Consider the following 26719-nt stretch of genomic DNA (forward strand, 5'->3'; position numbering starts at 1 on the left):
GGTGCGGGCCAGAGGTTACATCAGCCTCACACGTGGGTCGTCCTCGCCGCCACCTTCTCTCCTCTCCTCTTCCCTCGCCATGATCTCCAAAGCCAGGCTCATGGCCACCAACCTGGCCGCCCTCGGCGCCAGGAAGACTGCCGGCCAACTGGTGCAGCAGGTGAGTGCTCCAGGGGGCGGGTTTGAGGGTCAAATGGCGTGGTAACACAGGGAGGTGCAGCAGACGATGTGATGGCGCCGGCAGCAGACGATGATGCTCCTCACGGGCCAAGGTTGAGCCTTGATGACTAATGAGCTTGTGTATGGGGGAGACGCGTGCTACCTCCTAGCTCAGGTTTATTAGATTCGTGAGGTTAAGATATGAAGGACGAGTTGTGTATCGTCTTGGGGTCGTGGAGGAGATTGGTAAAATTTCCTCCCCGAGGCGTGACTGGATGAACGGAATTTGCGTAGTATTGGTGATGGTTGGCCTCGGGGGCGGCGCCCCTACACTCGTCTGTTCCATGTTATAGATTCAGCTACTCGGAACAAGTTCCAAGTAGCACGGGCTAAGGTGAGCCCGTAGTGGACTTACCTGGCACAGAAATTCATGCCCGAAACGCTTTGCGTAATAGTGGCTTTAGGCATTGTATGTACTAGTTCTATCTATAAATCGATCAATCCTTGTAAAATCTCTTGTATGTATGTACCTTACCTAAATAAACATTTATTTATTATTTATAGAAGCACGGGCTATGGCGAGCCCGGCCGTCTGCTCCACGCTGGCCAGAGGCCTGTAACGAGGCGCTGTTATCAAAGCTCTTTAAGTGTAGTTGGTGGTGGTAGCTAGGGTGGTTAAAGGGAGCGTGGGTGGCCTTGGTCTAGCCTTGTCTCTGCTCCATGACCCACACTGATGCTTGGGGGGGCATTGTCAGTCACCTGATGCCTCTGTTCACCTGGCAGTAAACTAGGTGGGGATTTGGTCAAATTATATATGAGACTATTCGACGTGAGCATGTTTTAAAGATGTCGAAGCAATATGTATTGATGTCAAGTTGGTTTTGCCAAGGTTAGGTTGGGTAAGGTTAAGTAGGATCTAAAGTACAATATTAAGAAAGTCATTCTATTATGACGTAACTTGTCCAAAGTAGAGAGTATCGTCATATCATATCTCATGGCCATTATCAGGATGGCGTATCCTCAATTATACCCATGTTGTACTCTGCCACTTTGACTGGATGGTAGAGCAACGGTCTCGTTTTGAGACGTTCAATCCCCGACTGTCCAAGTGGTTGGGCACCATGCCTTCCTCCCGTCCCATCCCAAATCCATATCCCAACCCCTTCCCAGTGCTATGTAGTCATAACGGCTTTACACTTTCTCATGATAACTTAAAAAAAAAAAAAAAAAAAAACTGCTCGTTGTGCCTAATATTTGTAGGCCGGGCTCTGGGAGTAGAACTCGTGAAACCCTCCACAGGTATGCTCCAGGTTTACGTCCAGCTATTGGCCACGTTATTGTGGGATAGTTGAGGGCTTCAAATTTGTACATTATTTTCATGGAAAGTAACATTAATCTAGATTTTTTTTTTTTAACTTTAGGATAGGCTATTGTGGTTTATTGAAATAGTTGTGTAATCAACCTGCATGCAGTGTATTAAATCCTTTGGTATTGCTTGTACGGTTGACATGTATAGCCGCTATTCATATAATTTTGAGTATTGGAACTAAAGATAAAGATGGGACTAAGGTTTCACTATACGGTATGTTCAAAAGAGCAAGCTAGTGGGTATCAAAGGTAGCAGGTAACTACACAAATCTGATACAAAAAAAAACCATTGAGTGGTCATTTTCCTAAATATTTTCTCCCATTGTAATAGCATATAAATATATATACCATAGTTAGATTGTTAGCTTGGGTTTGGTTAGGTAAGGTTAGTTACATTTTAATCTGTTGGCAAACTGTCTTGGCCTGAACTTGGGGAAATAAATGGCACTGCGAGTCGGATAAATTATGAGCCAAATAGATACAAAAGACTTGGGACTGGCAGTGATCAGGAACTAGGCAGTAACTTAACAATGCACATAGCAAGGCAAATACAGTAGAATTATTGGATTTTTACATTTTGGCTTCTTGAGCTTGAAGCTGTTGAGTTACAATGGAATTATTAAAGGGTTTGGATTATCATAAAATGAAAGTCTTTACAGCCAGTTTGAATACATGACTTGAGATTCATTTGTTCTTTCTATATATTACTATGAAGAATCATAGAACCTTGATCACCATATCACACCTTGAATTTTGATCTTCCAGTGTAACAAATGCTTCTACAGAATCCTGGGTAATTATCATACTGCTCTAGTATCACTAACATTCTTCTCCCAACAGGCCTAGCCAATTAAACTTATATCTTACTAGTGACCATGTCTTTTGAGCATCAAACAAACGGCATCAGCCAGGAAAGTAATAGGGTGGTTTATAAAGGAGAACCTTCAAATCCAGAGATTCCCCCATGATGCTCTTGCAAAGCAAATTATTTTTGCTTTCCAGTCTTGAATACTGCTTAGTGCTCTTAACCCCCCCCCCCCCCCCACCCTCCTTCCTTCAAAGATTTCTGAAGCAGAAGAAAGAGAGAATGTGTGGCATGCATTAACACGGTAGAACACCTAAATTTTTTATCACACCATTGAAAGGCAAAAAGGTGTTTTGTGTGATATACATGAAGGATACTGGAAGGCCAGGTTCCAAATGTGCACAACAAAATATCAACCAACAGGAGTTAAAGGTATAGTTGAACATGAAGAATGGACCTAGTGAAGAGCAGGATTGCCATAGGCTCAGAGAACACTCAAGAACATCAAAAGTCCACAGCTATTAATACTCTCCCAGCTCAAGAAATATGTCTGGATCAAAAGCTGATGTTAAAGAATGAATTGGACACGTTTTTATAGGCAGTTCCTGGCCAGCAGTGTTGTGGTATGTGCCTACTGCAGCCTAAGTCTAGTCTAGCAACATCCTTTAAGGAAAGGTTGAAATTTTATGAGGGTAAAACTATTTGAAGGCATGTCACTAACAATTATAATACGGTACTGGTAATTTGAGTGTCGTATAATTCAGTTGAAGTTCATCTAGTTAATTGTGACCCCCATACAGTACAGCATACCTGTATAATATTTTTAATTTTATTTCTTCTGGTATATTAGATACTTTGTTAATTGTTTTTTTTTTTTATTTTTTCAGGCTTCAGTTCAGGGTGTCATTGCCCAGAGGGATGTCTTGAGCATGCAGACTAGATATAAGTAAGTTATAATTTTGTATATATGTGCATGTTGGTTTCGTATCAAATATTGTATTTTATCAAAGAACACTGGGAAACTGCAGATCTCGTGACCATGTGAGGCAACTCTTGTTTACACTAAACTTGCACGTCACAGCTCATCAGTCCCAAGTTTAACACTTTCGCGCTGCGTGGATGTGCGGCGCAAACTTAAAGGTCACGCCCCTGGCGTGCGGGCGAGTGAGCAACGCTGCCGAAATGTGTACTCATTTCAGTTTTCTCTCCTTAATTCTCGTGCTACGTCACTGGTTTTGGTATCATTGTGTTCGCAATTAAATTCCCTACAGATGTGTATGAATATAATGTACAAAAGTTTGGAGTGCTTCCCCACAGAAAAGCCTAAAGTTACCTGTGAACGAGCACCAATTTGTACACTGCAACCTAATGTGTATACTCATTCAGTTTGATAACATCAATTTTCGTGTAACGTCTTTTATTTTGGTATCAAATTGTTTGCAATAAAAAGGCACGTATTTTAAAACTAGTCCCATAATAATAAAGCAATAACTGGAATTTTAACAAATATTTTAATTCTGGAAGCTCGTCACAAAATTATATATATCTTTCCAGTGTTCTGACATAAATTTTTGTTACATCTTTCATTTTGGTATCAAATTGTTCGCGACGTAAAAGTGCGCATTTTAAAACTAGTCCCAACATAATAGCACAATAAATAGAATTTTAACAAATATTTTAAAATTTTGACCAAAAACCTATTTATAATCATACAAGTGTTCGGACATCAAGTTTCATGTTACATCGTTCATTTTGGTATCAAATTGTGCACATTGTAAAGACGCTTATTTTGATACTATCCCTAGGTTGATTGGATAAAAAATGAATTTTATACAAATATTTTTGTAGTGGATGCAAGTTCGGTCCAAAGTTAGGACTCTGGAGAAAAATAATGGAAGAGAGTTCAGTCCAAAGTTGCCGATAGTGTTAAGTTCCCTGCAGGTGTATATGCATATAATGTCCAAAAGCCCGGCGTGACTCCCCACAGCAAAGCCTAAAGTTAACCGTGAAAGAGCACCAATTTACACACTGCAGCCTAATGTGTGTACTCGTTCAGTTTGATAATGTCAATTTTCGTGTTACATCTTTCATTTTAGTATCAAATTGTTCGCAATATAAAGGCGAGCATTTTAAAACTATTCCCATAATAATAGAACAATAACTGGAATTTTAACAAATATTTTAATTTTGGGCGCTCGTCACATTTATCTTTCCCGTGTTCCGATATTAATTTTCGTGTTGCATCTTTTATTGTGGTATCAAATTGTGCGCGCACTAAAGGCGCAAATTTTGAAAATATCCCGAAGTCGATTGGATAATAAATGAATTTTATACAAATATTTTTTTATCGGGACGCCAGCACAGTCCGATGCTCGGACTCTTATTTTATTTTCTATGTGAAAACCCTACTTTCAAACCAGTATTAAGTGCTTTCCTGACCAAGTTTAATTTGTGTCCATTGTTCAGTGTTTTATTTTTCCTAATGCATTTTAACATTAATATCCCAATTGTTATACTTTCACATACTGTGTTTCTTTTTCAATCCTGGTACCTCTCGATTCTTTTCCATTCAAGAAAATCCTATGAAGCTTTCTTGATCGTTTCCGAAAGGTGATTTCTATTTCCTGGGATTAACCGCATTCTGCGGCACAGTGGCCGAAACTGAACTGCATTAATCTAAATGAGACTTGACAAAAGCAAGATTTTTTCACCAAATTTTATATGTGCAGTATTCACTTAAACTTCAAAAGTACATTGAAGCATATAAATTCATTTTTAAATAGGCTTGATATTTCAAGGGCAATTGCCACTTCCCTACTATTGTATCTATCTACAAAAATCTTGAACTTGATTGGAGCTATGTTAAGAGTTGTCATCGTAACAAAGTATTCTCACATTCTATGACCCTGGAAGTTCCCTGGAAAATTTAAATTTTATCCTCATAAGATGAAGCCAGTAATTGGAAGGGAGAACTGTGATCAGGGATCTTTTTATAGTTGCAGGCCCAAGACCAGGATTCATCAAGCAGTTATGAAGTACACATTAACCTGTACATCTTTTTCTCAATCATTTGGTGGTTTTGTGTACATACAGGAAATGGTTTGAGCTCCGAAACACTAGGAGGCTGTTCATAACAATAATATTTGATTGGGGAAGTTTTGGTGCTGGTAAACTGTTTACATTTATTAAACAGCTGCCAAAGATTAAGATAAGATGTTAAAGGTATGCAAGTAGTTGCATAACTCATTGATAAATCCAGGTCCTAATTATACAGAAAGCCTTTAAGCACATGACACGTTCTCTTGATTACTGAGGACGTGAGATTATGCCCTTAGATAAGACTGTTCAGATGCTTGGATAGGCCAAAGATATGAAAAATCCCATTTTCTTTGGGAGCATGATCATAATTAATAACTTGTTAGTGTAAACCTACATACTAATTTATTGTATAAATAGTAATTATAAGTAGTTTATAAGATTAGAATACAGTACAGTTCTACAATTTAAACAATTCCTGTGTAATATACAGAGTAAATTGTTAGTCTTACATGCTGTGCTGTATACCTCCCTGACAAATCTGTTTAATGGCTATTGATGCACTGGTGAATCAGTTGATCATAAATTAAACATTACTAGAGCAATATTTTACCCACTAGGTAAGAGTGCTCTTGAATGCATGCACATACCATGGAAAAAATCTGCTTCTGTGCATAACTAAATGTGCTTGGATAATTGCATCTTTATCAAGTTTTCTGTGCTCGTGATGACTCGATGACTTAAAAAAAAAATATAAAACACTCGACCTGTGGGATATAAAGATTGTCACCACCTATTTGCAAATAATAGATTTTCCTTAGGTTTTCATGTATGAACATGAAAACATAAGGAGAGGGGGGAACAATGTCTAGTTTTGTGCGCAATAGAAGGAAGCTGGGTGTTGGAGAAAGGAGATTGAGGCTATATGTGAGTGCCGATACTTCGTATGTTCAACTTTGATGGGTGTCATGTTTTGTTGCTTTACTTACTATTTTAGTGTAGTGTCGTGTTAAAACTAATAGTAGTAGGCATCCATTCATCAGTCTCGGGAGACTATGGAGTTGCGCTCTGGTTGTCGGTCTGGAGTGGCCTCACCAGGGCGCAAAGCCAGGGTAGGTTGATTCGGGGGAGAAGCTGTTACCCAGGCAGCAGGTCCCCCTCTCCACGGCGCTGAAAGTCTCCAATGGAAAGGCATAAGCCAATACGATAAATGAGCGAGTGTACTGTGCATCTACAATGTAATGTGTATACTTGGATGTAAACCAGTTTCCGGCATAGCTCATAGGAAGTGTCTGGCAACCCACGGTTGTGGCATGTCTGTCTGGGAATTCCTTCCTGAATTTAAACATTGTCAGTAACCCTAAATTGCATCTGATAATATTATCAGATGTGACTATTGATAGGTCCAATGGGACTTTCACAAGGGGCATCAAGATGATTTTTCGGGGAAGCCCGTTTAAATGGATGCTTATTGTGGAATACTGTGATGATACTGGTACTGCGGCTATACCGGGTAAATGGAATAAGACACACTTCGCATTAAAAAAACAGCATTGGCCTTTGCAAATGAAAAATTTAAAATTTAATCTCAAAATTATCAAATAACACATGCAAAATACACACAACCCCTGAATTTGACAAACATGGCTCGCTTACAATAGCAATAACAACAACAAATACTGTGTATGTACAAAATTACGTTAACACAAAAATAAGTGACACTGAAGTATTTGCATGTTATTGCAACCTGTACACGAAGTGGATGGAGGCAAGCATCGTGTTGATTCCCTGAGCACCTGATAGAAACTGACGAATTGATCGAGGTCATGGGTATTTATACCCCTGATGGTGACTACACATAATAACAAAACACCAGAATAATAAGTAATAACAGAACACCAGAAAGCAGGGAGAGATACCAGAGAACCAGGAATGAGTACGTCAGGGTGAGAAGAGAAGCAGAGAAAATTTTTGAAAATGATATAGCAAACAAAGCCAAGACCGAACCAAAGCTACTCCACAGTCACATCAGAAGGAAAACAACAGTGAAAGAACAGGTATTGAAACTTAGAACAGGCGAGGACAGGTATACAGAGAATGACAGAGAGGTGTGTGAGGAACTCAACAAGAGGTTCCAGGAGGTCTTCACAATAGAACAGGGTGAGGTCACTGTGCTAGGAGAAAGGGAGGTAAACCAGGCGGCCTTGGAGGAGTTCGAAATTACGAGAGAGGAGGTCAAGAGACACCTGCTGGATCTGGATGTTAGAAAGGCGGTTGGTCCAGATGGGATCTCACCATGGGTACTGAAAGAGTGTGCAGAGGCACTTTGCTTGCCACTCTCCATAGTGTATAGTAAATCACTAGACGGGAGACCTACCAGAAATATGGAAGACGGCGAATGTGGTCCCAATATACAAAAAGGGCGACAGACAAGAGGCACTGAACTACAGGCCAGTGTCCTTGACTTGTATACCATGCAAGGTGATGGAGAAGATCGTGAGAAAAAACCTGGTAACACATCTGGAGAGAAGGGACTTCGTGACAAATCGCCAACATGGATTCAGGGAGGGTAAATCTTGCCTTACAGGCTTGATAGAATTCTACGATCAGGTGACACAGATTAAGCAAGAGAGGGAGGGCTGGGCGGACTGCATTTTCTTGGATTGTCGGAAAGCCTTTGACACAGTACCGCATAAGAGGCTGGTACATAAGCTGGAGAGACAGGCAGGTGTAGCTGGTAAGGTGCTCCAGTGGATAAGGGAGTATCTAAGCAATAGGAAGCAGAGAGTTACGGTGAGGGGTGAGACCTCCGATTGGCGTGAAGTCACCAGTGGAGTCCCACAGGGCTCTGTACTCGGTCCTATCTTGTTTCTGATATATGTAAATGATCTCCCGGAGGGTATCGATTCATTTCTCTCAATGTTTGCGGACGATGCTAAAATTATGAGAAGGATTAAAACAGAAGAGGACTGTTTGAGGCTTCAAGAAGACCTAGACAAGCTGAAGGAATGGTCGAACAAATGGTTGTTAGTTTAACCCAACCAAATGTAATGTAATGAAGATAGGTGTAGGGAGCAGGAGGCCAGATACAAGGTATCATCTGGGAGAGGAAATTCTTCAGGAGTCAGAGAAGGAAAAAGACTTGGGGGTTGATATCACGCCAGACCTGTCTCCTGCAGCACATATCAAGCGGATAACATAGCGGCATATGCCAGGCTGGCCAACATACGAACGGCATTCAGAAACTTGTGTAAAGAATCATTCAGAACTTTGTATACCACATATGTCAGGCCAATCCTGGAGTATGCAGCTCCAGCATGGAGTCCATATCTAGTCAAGGATAAGACTAAACTGGAAAAGGTTCAAAGGTTTGCCACCAGACTAGTACCCGAGCTGAGAGGTATGAGCTACGAGGAGAGACTACGGGAATTAAACCTCACTTCGCTGGAAGACAGAAGAGTTAGGGGGGACATGATCACCACATTCAAGATTCTGAAGGGGATTGATAGGGTAGATAAAGACAGTCTATTTAACACAAGGGGAACACGCACAAGGGGACACAGGTGGAAACTGAGTGCCCAAATGAGCCACAGAGATATTAGAAAGAACTTTTTTAGTGTCAGAGTGGTTGACAAATGGAATGCATTAGGGGGTGATGTGGTGGAGGCTGACTCCATACACAGTTTCAAGTGTAGATATGACAGAGCCCGATAGGCTCAGGAATCTGTACACCTGTTGATTGACGGTTGAGAGGCGGGACCAAAGAGCCAGAGCTCAACCCCCGCAAACACAACTAGGTGAGTACAACTAGGTGAGTACATCCTTCGTCACTGAGGCTTAGAACTTTGAACTAACCACATTGTTTTTGTTTTTGTTTTAAGAAGAAAATTATCTAATTACCAGTGATGCCATTAAAAATAATTTAATTTGAAAGAAATAGTCAAAGTAATTATATATATCAGGCCAGTTATTGAATACTATTACAGGCTATACTTAACACTTTCGCCACGCGGTGGCGCACGAGCGTGTCACTAAGTTTTGTTCGGGTTCCGCAAGGGTGACACTGGCGGGCGACACGAGAATAAATATTTGTATAAATTTCAATTTTGATCCGATCTACTTGGGGATAGTTTAGAAATGTTCGCCATGAAATTTAAGTTTTCTCTAATAGCCGAAGAGCTTATTTGGGAAAACGGCATGGCAGTGAATCATCGTGGTAAAACAATTGTATTAGTGACACGACGAGTATGATCGACGTAGTTTTTATATTTGTTGCCGGTCGAACGCATCCTTATGTGACGTTTTATACTTATGTTCTTCTAGAACATTCTATTGTGAACACATTGGTACAAAAATGAAATACGTACATCGAAAAATAATGTCAGGACAGGGAATTGAATATACACATTTCACTGCAGGTTTCGCCAATATGCCGCGGGTAACACTTCGGCCACTTCCCACACTCTTGTGGGTGGATTGCGACACCGATTCTATATTTATATGCACATGTCCGTGTAGAGAATTTTATTGCGATTTCAGTGATACCAAAATTAACCCTGTAGGACAAGTGTGGAGTTGACAACCCTGAAGATAGTAGAAACATTTCGTTGCTGTCTGGCGCTCACGGCTAGTGATCGACGTAGTTTTTTATTTGGTACTGATCTAACTTATGTTTTGGTGACATTTTATACTTATGTTCTTCTAGAACATTCTATTGGAGCACATCGGTACAAAAATGAAATACGTACATACAAAAGAAAATTAACATCAGGGCAGTCACAAGAGTATACACTTTTAAATGTTGCCGCTCGATCGCTGAAACGCTCATTTCAGTTGGGGAAAGTTTTTTTTTTTCATACACCGTTTTGCGAAAGTGTTAATTATATAAATGGTTTCTGGAAAAAAGGGCATGTTGAATTTATTAACCCTACTAACAAGGGTGCATTTGTTTTATACAGTATACATCTCCCTAGTTGTGGCAAATTGGTTTGTACTGTATATTTTTTGTTATAAATTAGGGAGCAAATTAGTTATGTTACATTAAATTCCAATTTCACTTGAATATTTCAGGTCAGATGGAGTAAAAGGGGCTGTAATTGGAATAGACTTGGGTACAACAAACTCCTGCGTAGCTGTAATGGAGGGCAAAGCGGCTAAAGTAATCACAAACGCAGAAGGTGACCGCACAACTCCTTCAGTTGTTGCATTTACGAAAGGTAAGAAGTATGCAGTTTAAGAATTTATTTGTATTTATACTGTGACTTTGTAGTATAAGCTTGGGATTCTCTTGACAGGACAATGGATAGTTTTTAGGGTCCTTGTAGGAAGTGAGTATCTGTCTTGTCCTGACAGATATTTGTCTTGTCCTAATTGCCAGTGTTTTTGGGGGAGGGGGGCACCTAGAGGGCAATTGCATGTTCCAATTAAACTTGTTTAATTTTGATGAAACCTGCATAAAAAAAAAGCCTGTTTGATTTTCAGCATTGTAACCCAAAGAAGAAATGTGAAACAAAGTAGTTACTACAAAATAACATGATTTTAAAGATCTAGTAATAATGCAATTTTTGCAAAGTTTTGATATTGGATGATGGTATAATCATTGATATTATTAGCAATTGACAAATTGACATTAGCATACAAAAATATAACTTCAGTTAGTGGATTTGATACTATTTCTATTTATAATTGTGATCTGTTTTTCATAGTGTTCTTTGCAATATTCGCATTGCAAGAAAACTTGACATTGGATTTCTTTTAGATGGAGAACGTCTGGTTGGCATCCAAGCAAAACGTCAGGCTGTCACCAATTCTAGAAACACATTTTACGCTACCAAACGTCTTATTGGTAGAAGATACGACGACAAAGAAATAGCTAAGGACAGGTTAGATATTTGGTTACCAGTTTGCATTTTTGGTCTGAATTAACTGTTACCATTCAAACAGTTACTGTATACATGGTTACTCTTCTGATATATTTTCTTATTTTATCTTTAGGGACACTGTACCTTTCAAGATTGTTCGTGCTAGTAATGGGGATGCCTGGGTGGAGGGGGATGATGGCAAGATGTACTCTCCATCTCAGATTGGTGCATTTATCCTAGTCAAGATGAAAGAGACTGGAGAAGCATACCTTGGCACTCCTGTCAAAAATGCTGTTGTCACTGTCCCAGCATATTTTAACGACTCCCAGCGACAGGTGAGTTGCTCTTTGCGAAGATTTTGCGAAGATTTGCTATTATAACTTGCATGATAAGGTTTGATTATTTTTATAGATTAAAGTTAATCATGTGGCAATGAATATGTACCTACTTATAGTGCACATTGGGTTTATAGTTTGCATTTGTACTAGGAAGCATTTTTGTTGAGGACCTTTTTATAATGAAACCCTACAAATGCATTTTTTTTCCCATTTGATCCTTATCAAAATCCAAAATTTGGATTTGGTAAAGATGAATTTAAGCAGTTCCATTTACTGCTCTTGCCAGGCTGCATCTGGCACTTGTCAATGCTACACTTTGCTTACGCTATGTTTTATCCTCTGATGTTTCACCGATTGTTTTATTACCTGCCTTTATATATTTACATAGAGCTTTTATATCCACATTTGTGTCATGCATGTAAAACCCAGACAATAATTGTTCAAATCATATGATGACCACATATGATCATGACAGACTTGCTATAGTTATCCCAGCTTACATTTGACTTCACTCGTTTCTTTCTATAACATAGCATGTGTTCAGGGCATGGTTATCTCCCAATAACTTTCACTTTTCTCTTTTTTTTTTTCCAATTTTTATCTTTAACACTTTCGCGCTCTCCGCAAAGGTCACTCAGCCAACCGAATGTGCGCGCTGCGTTTTTATCGCTTAAGCGTAAAAACAAAAATGTGTATACTCTTTTTACTCTTCTGACCTTAGTTCTCATGCTACGTATTTCATTTTGGTACCAACGTGTTCGCAATAAAATTCTCTAGAAGAACATCAGTAAAATAAGTCACGAAACATATAGGGATACCAGCACCAAATAAATAACTACGTAGATGACTCGCCGTGAGCGCCCATCAGCAACAAAATGTTTTTACTCTTGGGATTGTAATCACCTCCACACTTGTTCTACAGCGTTAATTTTGGTATCAATGGACTCGCAATGAAATTCCCAACACGGTGATATGAATATAAGCGTAGAATAATGATGCAGCCCGCCCGCAAGAGTGTGGGAAGTGGTGAAATTGTTTCCCGGTATCGGTGACGGGACGACGCACGGCGCTTTGAAAGTTTATACTTATTTCACTCTCATGACATTAATTTTCTATGTACAGTATCCACTCAATTTAACGGCCTATATGGGGCTGTACCCTGGTCATTATTTCCGGAGTTCTGGTATTTCCGAAGTTAAGATGTCAGTAATTTTTCAAGTAACATTCAGGTAGGATATACTTTATACTGTATAACAAGTGGACCACACAACAAGTGAACCATATATACCAAACACCTCCTTCCCTCCCCTCCCTCATTATCTTCCATCCCCACCCTCATTATCTTCCATCCCCTCCCTCATTATCTTCCATCCCCTCCCTCAATGTCTTCCATCCCCTCCCTCATTATCTTCCATCCCCTCCCTCAATGTCTTCCATCCCCTCCCTCATTATCTTCCATCCCCTCCCTCATTATCTTCCATCCCCTCCCTCAATGTCTTCCCTCCCCTCCCTCATTATCTTCCATCCCCTCCCTCAATGTCTTCCATCCCCTCCCTCATTATCTTCCATCCCCTCCCTCATTATCTTCCATCCCCTCCCTCATTATCTTCCATCCCCTCCCTCAGTGTCTTCCATCCCCTCCCTCATTATCTTCCATCCCCTCCCTCATTATCTTCCATCCCCTCCCTCAGTGTCTTCCATCCCCTCCCTCATTATCTTCCATCCCCTCCCTCATTATCTTCCATCCCCTCCCTCAGTGTCTTCCATCCCCTCCCTCATTATCTTCCATCCCCTCCCTCATTATCTTCCATCCCCTCCCTCATTATCTTCCATCCCCTCCCTCAATGTCTTCCATCCCCTCCCTCATTATCTTCCACCCCCTCCCTCAATGTCTTCCATCCCCTCCCTCATTATCTTCCATCCCCTCCCTCAGTGTCTTCCATCCCCTCCCTCATTATCTTCCATCCCCTCCCTCATTATCTTCCATCCCCTCCCTCAATGTCTTCCATCCCCTCCCTCATTATCTTCCATCCCCTCCCTCATTATCTTCCATCCCCTCCCTCATTATCTTCCATCCCCTCCCTCAATGTCTTCCATCCCCTCCCTCATTATCTTCCATCCCCTCCCTCATTATCTTCCATCCCCTCCCTCATTATCTTCCATCCCCTCCCTCATTATCTTCCATCCCCTCCCTCAGTGTCTTCCATCCCCTCCCTCATTATCTTCCATCCCCTCCCTCATTATCTTCCATCCCCTCCCTCAATGTCTTCCATCCCCTCCCTCAATGTCTTCCATCCCTTCCCTCATTATCTTCCATCCCCTCCCTCAGTGTCTTCCATCCCCTCCCTCATTATCTTCCATCCCCTCCCTCATTATCTTCCATCCCCTCCCTCATTATCTTCCATCCCCTCCCTCAATGTCTTCCATCCCCTCCCTCATTATCTTCCATCCCCTCCCTCAGTGTCTTCCATCCCCTCCCTCATTATCTTCCATCCCCTCCCTCAATGTCTTCCATCCCCTCCCTCATTATCTTCCATCCCCTCCCTCATTATCTTCCATCCCCTCCCTCAATGTCTTCCATCCCCTCCCTCATTATCTTCCATCCCCTCCCTCAATGTCTTCCATCCCCTCCCTCATTATCTTCCATCCCCTCCCTCAGTGTCTTCCATCCCCTCCCTCATTATCTTCCATCCCCTCCCTCATTATCTTCCATCCCCTCCCTCATTATCTTCCATCCCCTCCCTCATTATCTTCCATCCCCTCCCTCAATGTCTTCCATCCCCTCCCTCATTATCTTCCACCCCCTCCCTCATTATCTTCCATCCCCTCCCTCATTATCTTCCATCCCCTCCCTCAATGTCTTCCATCCCCTCCCTCAATGTCTTCCATCCCCTCCCTCATTATCTTCCATCCCCTCCCTCATTATCTTCCATCCCCTCCCTCAGTGTCTTCCATCCCCTCCCTCATTATCTTCCATCCCCTCCCTCAATGTCTTCCATCCCCTCCCTCAATGTCTTCCATCCCCTCCCTCATTATCTTCCATCCCCTCCCTCATTATCTTCCATCCCCTCCCTCAATGTCTTCCATCCCCTCCCTCATTATCTTCCACCCCCTCCCTCATTATCTTCCATCCCCTCCCTCAATGTCTTCCATCCCCTCCCTCATTATCTTCCATCCCCTCCCTCAATGTCTTCCATCCCCTCCCTCATTATCTTCCATCCCCTCCCTCATTATCTTCCATCCCCTCCCTCAGTGTCTTCCATCCCCTCCCTCAATGTCTTCCATCCCCTCCCTCATTATCTTCCATACCCTCCCTCAATGTCTTCCATTCCCTCCCTCATTATCTTCCATCCCCTCCCTCAATGTCTTCCATCCCCTCCCTCATTATCTTCCATCCCCTCCCTCAATGTCTTCCATCCCCTCCCTCATTATCTTCCATCCCCTCCCTCAATGTCTTCCATCCCCTCCCTCATTATCTTCCATCCCCTCCCTCAGTGTCTTCCATCCCCTACCTCATTATCTTCCATCCCCTCCCTCAATGTCTTCCATCCCCTCCCTCAATGTCTTCCATCCCCTCCCTCATTATCTTCCATCCCCTCCCTCATTATCTTCCATCCCCTCCCTCATTATCTTCCATCCCCTCCCTCAGTGTCTTCCATCCCCTCCCTCATTATCTTCCATCCCCTCCCTCAATGTCTTCCGTTCCCTCCCTCATTATCTTCCATCCCCTCCCTCATTATCTTCCATCCCCTCCCTCAATGTCTTCCATCCCCTCCCTCATTATCTTCCATCCCCTCCCTCAATGTCTTCCATTCCCTCCCTCATTATCTTCCATCCCCTCCCTCATTATATTCCATCCCCTCCCTCAATGTCTTCCATCCCCTCCCTCAATGTCTTCCATCCCCTCCCTCAATGTCTTCCATCCCCTCCCTCATCATCTTCCATCCCCTCCCTCATTATCTTCCATCCCCTCCCTCAATGTCTTCCATCCCCTCCCTCATCATCTTCCATCCCCTCCCTCAATGTCTTCCATCCCCTCCCTCAGTGTCTTCCATCCCCTCCCTCATTATCTTCCATCCCCTCCCTCAATGTCTTCCATCCCCTCCCTCATTATCTTCCATCCCCTCCCTCAATGTCTTCCATCCCCTCCCTCATTATCTTCCATCCCCTCCCTCAATGTCTTCCATCCCCTCCCTCATTATCTTCCATCCCCTCCCTCAATGTCTTCCATCCCCTCCCTCATTATCTTCCATCCCCTCCCTTAGTGTCTTCCATCCCCTCCCTCATTATCTTCCATCCCCTCCCTCATTATCTTCCATCCCCTCCCTCAATGTCTTCCATCCCCTCCCTCATTATCTTCCATCCCCTCCCTCAATGCCTTCCATCCAATCCCTCATTATCTTCCATCCCCTCCCTCAATGCCTTCCATCCCCTCCCTCATTATCTTCCATCCCCTCCCTCATTATCTTCCACCCCCTCCCTCATTATCTTCCATCCCCTCCCTCATTATCTTCCATCCCCTCCCTCATTATCTTCCACCCCCTCCCTCATTATCTTCCACCCCTTCCCTCATTATCTTCCACCCCCTCCCTCATTATCTTCCACCCCTTCCCTCATTATCTTCCACCCCCTCCCTCATTATCTTCCATCCCCTCCCTCATTATCTTCCATCCCCTCCCTCATTATCTTCCATCCCTTCCCTCATTATCTTCCATCCCCTCCCTCATTATCTTCCATCCCCTCCCTCATTATCTTCCATCCCTTCCCTCATTATCTTCCATCCCCTCCCTCATTATCTTCCATCCCCTCGCTCATTATCTTCCATCCCCTCCCTCATTATCTTCCACCCCCTCCCTCATTATCTTCCACCCCTTCCCTCATTATCTTCCACCCCCTCCCTCATTATCTTCCATCCCCTCCCTCATTATCTTCCATCCCCTCCCTCATTATCTTCCATCCCTTCCCTCATTATCTTCCATCCCTTCCCTCAATGCCTTCCATCCCCTCCCTCATTATCTTCCATCCCCTCCCTCATTATCTTCCATCCCCTCCCTCAATGTCTTCCATCCCCTCCCTCATTATCTTCCATCCCCTCCCTCAATGCCTTCCATCCCCTCCCTCATTATCTTCCATCCCCTCCCTCATTATCTTCCATCCCCTCCCTCATTATCTTCCATCCCCTCCCTCATTATCTTCCATCCCCTCCCTCATTATCTTCCATCCCCTCCCTCAATGCCTTCCATCCAATCCCTCATTATCTTCCATCCCCTCCCTCAATGTCTTCCATCCCCTCCCTCATTATCTTCCATCCCCTCCCTCATTATCTTCCATCCCCTCCCTCATTATCTTCCATCCCCTCCCTCAATGTCTTCCATCCCCTCCCTCATTATCTTCCATCCCCTCCCTCATTATCTTCCATCCCCTCCCTCATTATCTTCCATCCCCTCCCTCATTATCTTCCACCCCCTCCCTCATTATCTTCCACCCCCTCCCTCATTATCTTCCACCCCCTCCCTCATTATCTTCCATCCCTTCCCTCATTATCTTCCATCCCCTCCCTCAGTGTCTTCCATCCCCTCCCTCATTATCTTCCACCCCCTCCCTCATTATCTTCCATCCCTTCCCTCATTATCTTCCACCCCCTCCCTCATTATCTTCCACCCCCTCCCTCATTATCTTCCATCCCTTCCCTCATTATCTTCCATCCCCTCCCTCACTGCGTTCCTCATAACATGAGAACAGCAGGTGATGGAGGAAGGAGCTACTAATGGGGTCGAGGCCTGGCTACCCAGACATCTGTCAGCGCCTGCTCGCAGATGCCAGCTGTGCATAATTCATAAATAAAACTATATTTGTTTAATTAACAAATAGGAAACTATAAAACATGTTATTGATTAATAATGTATAGTTATATACGAAAATTAACATTTTGGCATAAATATTTTACAACTAAGATTACAAAATTTAATACAGTATGGGGTGAGAGGTTTGGCACCATCGCCTTGGTCAGCAATTCGAATTGCTGACCAGGCGGAGGGCAGATCTGCCCTCCGCCTTCCTTACCACCACTCCTCTCCCTGCCTCCCTCAACACCACCCCTCTTCCTGCCTCCTTCAACACCACCACTCTCCCTGCCTCCCTCAACACCACCACTCTCCCTACCTCCCTCAACACCACCCCTCTCCCTGCCTCCTTCAACACCACCACTCTCCCTGCCTCCCTCAACACCACCCCTCTCCCTGCCTCCCTCAACACCACCACTCTCCCTGCCTCCCTCAACACCACCCCTCTCCCTGCCTCCTTCAACACCACCACTCTCCCTGCCTCCCTCAACACCACCCCTCACCCTGCCTCCCTCAACACCACCCCTCTCCCTGCCTCCTTCAACACCACCACTCTCCCTGCCTCCCTCAACACCACCCCTCTCTCTGCCTCCTTCAACACCACCACTCTCCCTGCCTCCCTCAACACCACCACTCTCCCTACCTCCCTCAACACCACCCCTATCCCTGCCTCCCTCAACACCACCCCTCTCCCTGCCTCCTTCAACACCACCACTCTCCCTGCCTCCCTCAACACCACCACTCTCCCTGCCTCCCTCAACACCACCACTCTCCCTGCCTCCCTCAACACCACCCCTCTCCCTACCTCCCTCAACACCACCCCTCTCCCTGCCTCCTTCAACACCACCACTCTCCCTGCCTCCCTCAACACCACCACTCTCCCTGCCTCCCTCCACACCACCCCTCTCTCTGCCTCCCTCAACACCACCCCTCTCCCTGCCCCCCTCAACACCACTCCTCTCCCTGCCTCCCTCAAAACCACTCCTCTCCCTCCCTCACTACCACCACCAATACTCTCCCTACCACCCTCACCACCACACCCAACACTCTCCCCCTCAATGCCTCCCTCCATCAATCACTGCCTCCCATTCCTCCCGCAAGGCCTTGGAGGTCGGTGGCCTGTTGCCACGTGAGGGGTTGCCGATGCCAAAACAAACTCAATACCGACCTTCGGTAATATCGACCGCCAGACTGGTATATGAGGGTCCAGATACCGATCTCCCAAACCAGTCGTTATTACCGGCAGATCGGTATAAAAGAGGCCGTTAAATTGAGTGGATACTGTACGTCATTCATTTTTATGTCAATGTGTTCGCAATAGAATGTTCTATGTGCCCATAGGTAAAAAATATCAACAAAGCGTAAGTTAGAATAGCGACAAATATAAAACAACGCTGGAACATATCAGTGAGCGTCAAACACACACGAAATATTTTTACTTTTGTTATGTTTGTCAAGTTTATACTTGTTGTACACAGTTATTTTTGGTTGTATATTGATCGGAATAAAATTCCCTAAACAGACATATGCATATAATACATGATATGGGGGAAGAATTACCAGTATAAACGGCTAAAGTCACCCACCTGCAACCCGTTTGGGACAAAATACCATTTGATCGAAGTTATCCACACCTGTCATGAACTTATTGTACCATGCAGCCTAGTGGTGAGAAAGAGAGCCTCATAGCGCGCAGTTTGAAACAAACCCAAAGTAAATCGGATAAAAATTGAATTTTATACAAATATTTTAAAAGTAGACATAACTTTATGTCCACTATGCGTTTACGTTAGACGAAACCGAACGCGCCGGCGCGTCCAGATAGCGCGAAAGTGTTAATGGGCCCTGTGTTGAGTTTTTCTTATACCATGCAGGTGATCTATCCCCTTTATGTATCTTCACCAGATTCACAGCCCTTCAAATTTCAGTGTTTGTTTTAAGCTGTGCATTAAGAAGAAATTCAAATACTTTGAAAATGTTGTTTAGTAGGAGAATAATGTGGTTAAATTAAAATGCAGTTTAGTAGGAGGGAGGATAATGTGGTTAAAAATAAAGGGAGAAGGGGGTCATTTCCTTGGTTCTACACAATAGTTCTATTTACTGAGTCTTCTGAAAAGTACCTCTCGTACCACCTCGATACCTTTTAGATTGTACAGTATACATTTCCATCCACCTCAGTCTTGCCACATAAATTTTTAACATTTGTTGTTCAATTACAGCAGTTAGGTATGGTCAAACCATACACAAGATTTGTTATAACTGTATATATTGTTAGGGTGTATTGTAGGTTGGGCTGTATTCGGTTTGGATGGTTTAGGTTAGGTTAAGGTTATGCTGCGTAAGGTCAGGTAGGGACTTGTTTAAATTCACTGGCAGACAGTCTTGCATATGATGCAACCTGTATCCACAGGAGCTTGGACTGGTCCTTTGTTTCTGTTGATGCCATCCATAAGCTGTTGCTTTGCTTGTCTCCTTGCTCTGGTGTAATGGTTTCTGACATCCCCCCTTACCCCTTACCCTCCCAACCCCTGCACCCAATTGACTTTCCTGGTGACTTCATGTATGATCCGAGGCACAGGAAGATTAGAATTCTTGTTCTAGATATGTAGAATTATATTCTTATTGCTGAGCTAAAAATTAAAATACAGTACAGTATTTAAAGAACAGTTTTGTAGTTTACCTTAATGCAATATTGCCTTTACGAAAGGGCAAAATGTAAAGATTTTTGCCAAGGTTTTTGCTTTAGAATGGTGGTGTAACTGTCGCTTTGTCAATAATTGTAATGCTGTATTTTTGTGATCATTTAAATTTCTATATTGATGTGTAATTCCCCACTCTGTGTTTTTGAGACACCTTGTGGTTTTATAACATCATAGAGCAAAGTTAATTCTTCACCTGGGTAGTTCTCTGTGAACTGACTTAGTTTTGCGGATTCTTACAGTTATCTTGCTCTGGCAACTACGTTTTGGCACTGGCTTAATTACATTCATTAATGTTTTGTGGTTATTGTGTGGAGTATAAGTAGACTAATGAGTTAAAAGATCAGTTGCAAGATTATATATTGGCAGTTTATCACTGGCATGTGAAGTATTGCTAAATATGAAGACGTAAACCTTTGTTTGAAGACTTTTCATGGGTATTTACTTTGATATTTTCATGGATTTCAGGCAACGAAGGATGCTGGTCAAATTTCTGGTTTAAATGTTCTACGTGTAATTAATGAACCAACAGCTGCAGCTCTTGCCTATGGCATGGATAAAACTGATGATAAAGTGTAAGTGTTAAGTTTGTTTCATTTGCTTGGGTTTCTGAGCATTTATGCATTTTGAAGATTTTTAACTATGGGTCTGTGTAGCATATTGATTTGCCTGGGGGTTATATAATTGTAAGAAAATACGGCAAATTTTCTGATGTCACATTGTGATTTCGTTGTACAATTAATCATTACCTTTAGCCAGGATTAACTAAATATGTATATAAATATTTGGGCCATAATTTTTTCTTATTTTCTTGTCTCTGATAATTTTTACATTAATTATACTGTATTTTCATGTGTAATAAGTTACTGATGCATTATTCCCCATTTAGTGTTTTTGAGACACTTAGTGGTTTTATAGCGTCAAAGAGAGAGACTGAATTCTTCACCTGGGCAGTCCTATGTGGATTGGCTTAGTTTTGCGGGTTCCTACAGTTTTTAGCTGATCTATGAAACTTTTACTAAAATTGCATTTCTTTTTAATCAATTCGTGCACCCTGCCTGCCCACTTGCCCAGCCAGCCAGCCAGTCTGCCTGCCTACCTTTTATTTTTGTTTTTTGTTACATTTACATACAAGAAGGTACATTGGGGGTTAACAGAGAACATAGAAATAAAGTTGATTTTACATTCTTGTAAAGTTACTAGCACACAGCATTTCGAGCAAGACCTTCACTCCTGCCTGCCAGTCAGCCACCCAGCCCATTCATCCATCCAGCCAGCCAGCATATTGTTGGCATTAGTGTCTCCATTTCTAGGCAGTGGAAATATATTTTTGCATAATGGATTAAAATGAAATATTTTCTTGTTTGCAGTATAGCTGTGTACGATTTGGGAGGTGGTACTTTCGATGTCTCTGTTCTTGAGATTCAAAAGGGTGTGTTTGAAGTGAAGTCGACCAATGGAGACACATTCCTTGGTGGAGAGGACTTTGATAACTATCTGGTGAATTTCCTGGCAGCAGAATTCAAGAAGGAAGTAAGTTTCACGGACATTTTCGTATAAAGCCTCATTTAAATTGCCTTTTTTTTCCCCAATCCAAATTTAGGTCTTATTGTCATCTTTAAATGATAATTGCCAAATGTCTCTAAATTGCATAATGTTTCAAATTTAACAAGTATGTACTGTACAGCATGTTGGATGACATTTTAAATAGAACTTTTAATTGTATTGTTGCAGCAAGGTGTAGATGTTACCAAAGATAATATGGCCATGCAGAGGCTCAAGGAAGCTGCAGAGAAGGCAAAAATTGAATTGTCTTCCTCTACCCAAACTGACTTGAATCTACCATATTTGACAATGGATTCATCAGGGCCCAAACATATGATGTATAAGGTAGGGGAAAACTGAATTTTAAGTTTGTAATATTTTCACTTTTTCTGTGATTTGTATTTTGATTTTCTTATCTTGACTGATTTAGCTCTTTGTTTTGAATACCTAAAATTCTCCTAAAAATGTAAAATCTTCTACAACTTTACTTTACATTAATTATACTGTATTTTCATGTATAGTAAGTTACTGATGCATTATTCCTCATTTTGTGTTCTTGAAACACTTAGTGGTTTTATAGCATCAAAGAGAAAGAGAGAATTCTTCACCTGGGCAGTCCTGTGTGGATTGGCTTAGTTTTGCGGGTTCCTACATTTTTTAGTTCATCTCTAACTTTTCTTAAAATTAACCTTTGTAATTACACTGATTAATATTTTCTTTTACCTGTAAAACTATTTTTTTTTTTTAACAGCTTACTCGTGCAAAGTTTGAAGGCATTGTTGATAAACTGATAAAGCGCACAGTTGATCCCTGTCTCAAGGCTCTCAAGGATGCAGAGTGTTCAAAGTCTGACATTGGTGAAGTCATTCTTGTTGGTGGAATGTCACGAATGCCAAAGGTATGATTATTTAGGAATGTTTTTTTTCAATTGTCAATGTATGAATGATGAATTTAGGAAGTAAATGGAATTTATAAAAGTAAAAAATTGTTTAGTCTGCTTATTGCATATAAAGTACATTTTGCAAATTTGCTCTTTTAACACTGATACTTTGGGTAGGTTGTATCAGTGGTCCAAGAAATTTTTGGCCGTACTCCAAGCAAATCTGTGAATCCTGATGAAGCGGTGGCGATGGGTGCTGCCATCCAGGGTGGTGTGCTGGCAGGTGACGTAACTGATGTGCTGCTGCTCGACGTGACTCCACTCTCTTTGGGCATTGAAACCCTTGGAGGTGTAATGACAAAGCTTATCAACAGGAACACTACTATACCCACAAGAAAATCACAGGCAAGTTATGTTAAAGAATCTAAACAATATCTCTACAATTTAAAAATTAAATTCTTGAAGGATATGTCTGGCCTGAAAGTTAAATTATGGAACCTTGAACTTTTAAGAATTTTTGGGAGCGTCATAACTACCAACATAGCAAAGAACTAATGCAGAATACTTGCAGAACTAATGAATTAAAAAGTACTGGTCTGCAGTCTATATTGTTAATGTTAAAGCCTTTATTACAGAACATAGTCTTGAAAGAAATTGAAACCATTTTTTTGTTTTTAGTTCTATGAGAGCAAATAATTTGAATTATTTTAAATGTCCTGTTAACTATAAAATTAAATTCACAGGTGTTTTCAACAGCAGCCGATGGTCAGACCCAGGTTGAAATTAAGGTGCACCAGGGGGAGAGAGAAATGGCTGCAGACAATAAAATACTGGGCCAGTTTAGTTTAGTGGGTATTCCACCTGCACCACGTGGCGTTCCACAGATTGAGGTCACGTTTGATATTGATGCAAATGGAATTGTCCATGTATCGGCAAGAGACAAGGGAACTGGCAAGGAACAGCAGAGTAAGTTTATTTTTTATTCGTAGCAATTGGCCTTTGTTATTGGGGAGTCAAAATTAGTTCCTCCTGATAATGAATAGTGGTGTGGGACTATGAATAACCTTACTTACACTTGTGTAAGGTGGTGGTCTGTGTGTAAAATTGTAAGTGGTGGCTGGTTGCATGTTTACTTTGATTTATGGCAATGGTAAGAATCGAGTTGTATTTTGGGATAGTTTACAAATGAAAATGGTGTGTACCCAAGTTATAGAATATTTGTAGTGGGCGTTTGACAACTGTAGTATTAACACTTGACGTTCTGACCTGTCTGGTGTATTCCTGACTCAACGTTGTGGGCATATTGGGATCCCACTCGGCAATATCTAGAATGCATATACTCTTAACATTCTCAATTTCTGGGTTATTAATATAAATCTGGTGTCAAAATTCCCTTCCATCACCTGGGCTCTAGGACCACAGACTCCATGTGTGAGTCAGTTCTATCCACTCTGTATTTTTTTTCTTTTTGGTGTCAAAATGTTTGCTTGAGTAGATGCAAAATAAATTGTGATTTGATTATGGAATTAAAGATGGATATTCAAGGAGTGTGTGTTGGATATACAAATTTTTATGAATATTTTGACCTTTGTTGTATATTTCTCTACCTTCATTTATTTTCAATATGATAAAAAGGTGGAACTTTGTGCGCTATTGTTTTCTTGCCGTGAAAAGAAAATTACTAATAAATTTCTGGCAGGAAATTTGGTAAACACACAGAGTTTTTGCAAGCAAGAGCAATTCTGGTCTTGAAAGTGATAGGTAGTTAGTTGATCTGCAAGCAAGAGCAATTCTGGTCTAGAAAGTGATAGGTAGTTAGTTGATCGAGGTGATCTCTGGAGGGTCAAGGTGGGGTTATCTTGAGATCTTGAGGTTTTCTTGATGATTTCGGGGCTTTAGTGTCCCCGCGGCCCGGTCCTCTACCAGGCCTCCACCCCCAGGAAGCAGCCCGTGACAGCTGACTAACACCCAGGTACCTATTTTACTGCTAGGTAACAGGGGCATAGGGTGAAAGAAACTGCCCATTGTTTCTCGCTGGCGCCCGGGATCAAACCCGGGACCACAGGATCACAAGTCCAACGTGCTGTCCGCTCGGCTGACCAACTCCCAAAACGGTTTGGGGTGCCCCCAAACTAAAAAATATTTTGGGGAATTTAGAGATGCACAGTGTATTTTAGCACCATCCAAATGCTAGGTTTTGATTAATGCTAAGTTTTGATAAATATTTAGTCAATACCAATTGAAGTATTGGTATGCCAACACATTGCCTAAATCTAAAGATTTAGGCAATGAGTTACCACTAATGCATACTTTAACATATGGATATTAATATGAACTTAGTATAGGGTAAATTATGCCTGGTGGTATGTAGTGCTAATCAATGAATTATATATTTTCCACAGTTGTTATTCAGTCATCAGGAGGTCTAAGCAAAGAGGAGATTGAGAACATGGTTAAAAAAGCTGAACAATATGCTGAAGAGGATAGAAAGAAGAAAGAAGTGGTGGAGGCAATTAACCAGGGAGAGAGCATCATTCACGATACAGAGAGCAAGATGGAGGAATTTAAAGATCAACTTCCAGCAGAAGAGGTGAGAGAAAATCAGATTTAGATTGAATTGACTGTTTGGCTCTAGATCAGGGGCTCCCAAACTCTGTACTGTTATTACCCCTTTCCATGTAGCGCCCTTATTAATGGCCCCCTACACGGTAAAGGCCCCCTCTTTTATCATGACCCGTTACTGCTCCCCCCCCTTTGCCATGGACTTGTGGTTCCCTACGTATTTCAGAAAGGCCCCTAGGGTCTTGTGATTATGACGGTTCCATATTCCGTCTATAATGAGCATGACTACATTCTTTGCATCAATTGAAAGAGAATTAAGATAATTTTGTTTGTTTTGCAGAGTTCAAAATTGAAAGACCAGCTTAGTAAAGTGAAAGAACTTCTTGCTAACAAGGATACTGCTGACCCTGAAGAGATCAAGAAGCAAGTCAGTGAACTGCAACAGGCATCTCTAAAGTTATTTGAAATGGCATACAAAAAAGTAAGTTTTTTTTCTTTTAATGTCAACTTGTAAGGTAGCCAACCAAGAATGAATTTAGTAATAGAATCAAATTAGGATGTGGGTGTAATTTTCAAAGCTGTAAAAACCTTTGCAGTCACTTATATTAATGTCTAAATGTTTCACTTGATGTACAGGTCTAATCTTGAATGTTTGAAACTTACACAAGTGTAATAATGGAAGTTAAATCTTGACAAAGCTCATGCTGCACACATGCAGGCCAAAGCTGCATGTGTGCACACAGGCTGAAGGACAATTGTTCTGTCTTTGCGAGGATAACTTTTTAATGGGAATGTTCCTATGTTTTGGTTTTCATCAGTGCCAAGAACAAAAATTCTAAAAAAAATGAATGCATTCACTTTAATAAAAGTTTTGAAGCTTAATTTATACACGGTTTCAAACCATTTGTTAAGTTATTGCAACAGTATTAAAATGTGTAGTATACAAGTAATACATAAATTTGGAAGAAAATGTATTACTTAACCTTTTCCTTTCAGATGGCATCGGAAAGGGAAAGCAGCTCGTCAAGCGATAAAGACAAGAAAGAGGGAGAAGGTCAACAGTAATGTGCCTTTGGTTTGCACATGTGTACAGTAAAGATGCAATGTGGTGTTACTCTGTTGATATCTAGTGAAGGGCACTCCAGCAGTTCATTGAGCAGTTTTTACTGGCAAAGTTATTCTGTTTGTGGACTATACTGAACCCAGGACTGATATATTGGTCTTGCCATGAGCATCTGATAGACAGTGTTCTTATAGAACTTGTATATTTAAGTGGTGGTGTGTGTATAAATGCTTAGACAGTTGTTGCCATGTGAAGAGTCCAGTAATTATATCATTATTATTAACTACATCCATATTCCAGCATATATGTCTATATATTAATTTAAGGTTATGTTATGATTTTGTATAAAATTGAGAAATACATATGTACATATTACGTTATCAGTAAAAGTTTTATTTCCTTTAGCTACATCTTTTCCGATTCCAACTTGCCAGTTGTACATTGAACTTTGGCCACATTTACCCACTAGTAATTTGGTACCCAAAGTCACAAGACTTAAATATTTGATAAAACATTGAATACTTTAGAATTTGTTTAAAACTAAAACTAAATATCACAAT

At 41.6% G+C, this 26719-nt stretch overlaps 1 protein-coding gene across 1 annotated transcript; it reads left to right on the forward strand.

Moving 5' to 3' along the window:
* On the forward strand, positions 1-26539 carry Hsc70-5 (Heat shock protein 70 cognate 5). Its single transcript, XM_045769046.2, has 14 exons — positions 1-160; positions 3220-3278; positions 10439-10584; positions 11127-11250; positions 11363-11564; positions 20578-20684; positions 21480-21642; positions 21844-21999; positions 22406-22552; positions 22712-22939; positions 23278-23500; positions 24937-25124; positions 25437-25577; positions 26093-26539. The coding sequence occupies exons 1-14, from the start codon at positions 80-82 to the stop codon at positions 26159-26161; spliced, it is 2034 nt and encodes a 677-aa protein (XP_045625002.1). The 5' UTR covers positions 1-79; the 3' UTR covers positions 26162-26539.
* The last annotated feature ends 180 nt before the right edge of the window (positions 26540-26719 follow it).

The sequence above is a fragment of the Procambarus clarkii genome, chromosome 10, assembly GCF_040958095.1.
Source record: "Procambarus clarkii isolate CNS0578487 chromosome 10, FALCON_Pclarkii_2.0, whole genome shotgun sequence".
Lineage (NCBI taxonomy): Eukaryota > Metazoa > Arthropoda > Malacostraca > Decapoda > Cambaridae > Procambarus > Procambarus clarkii.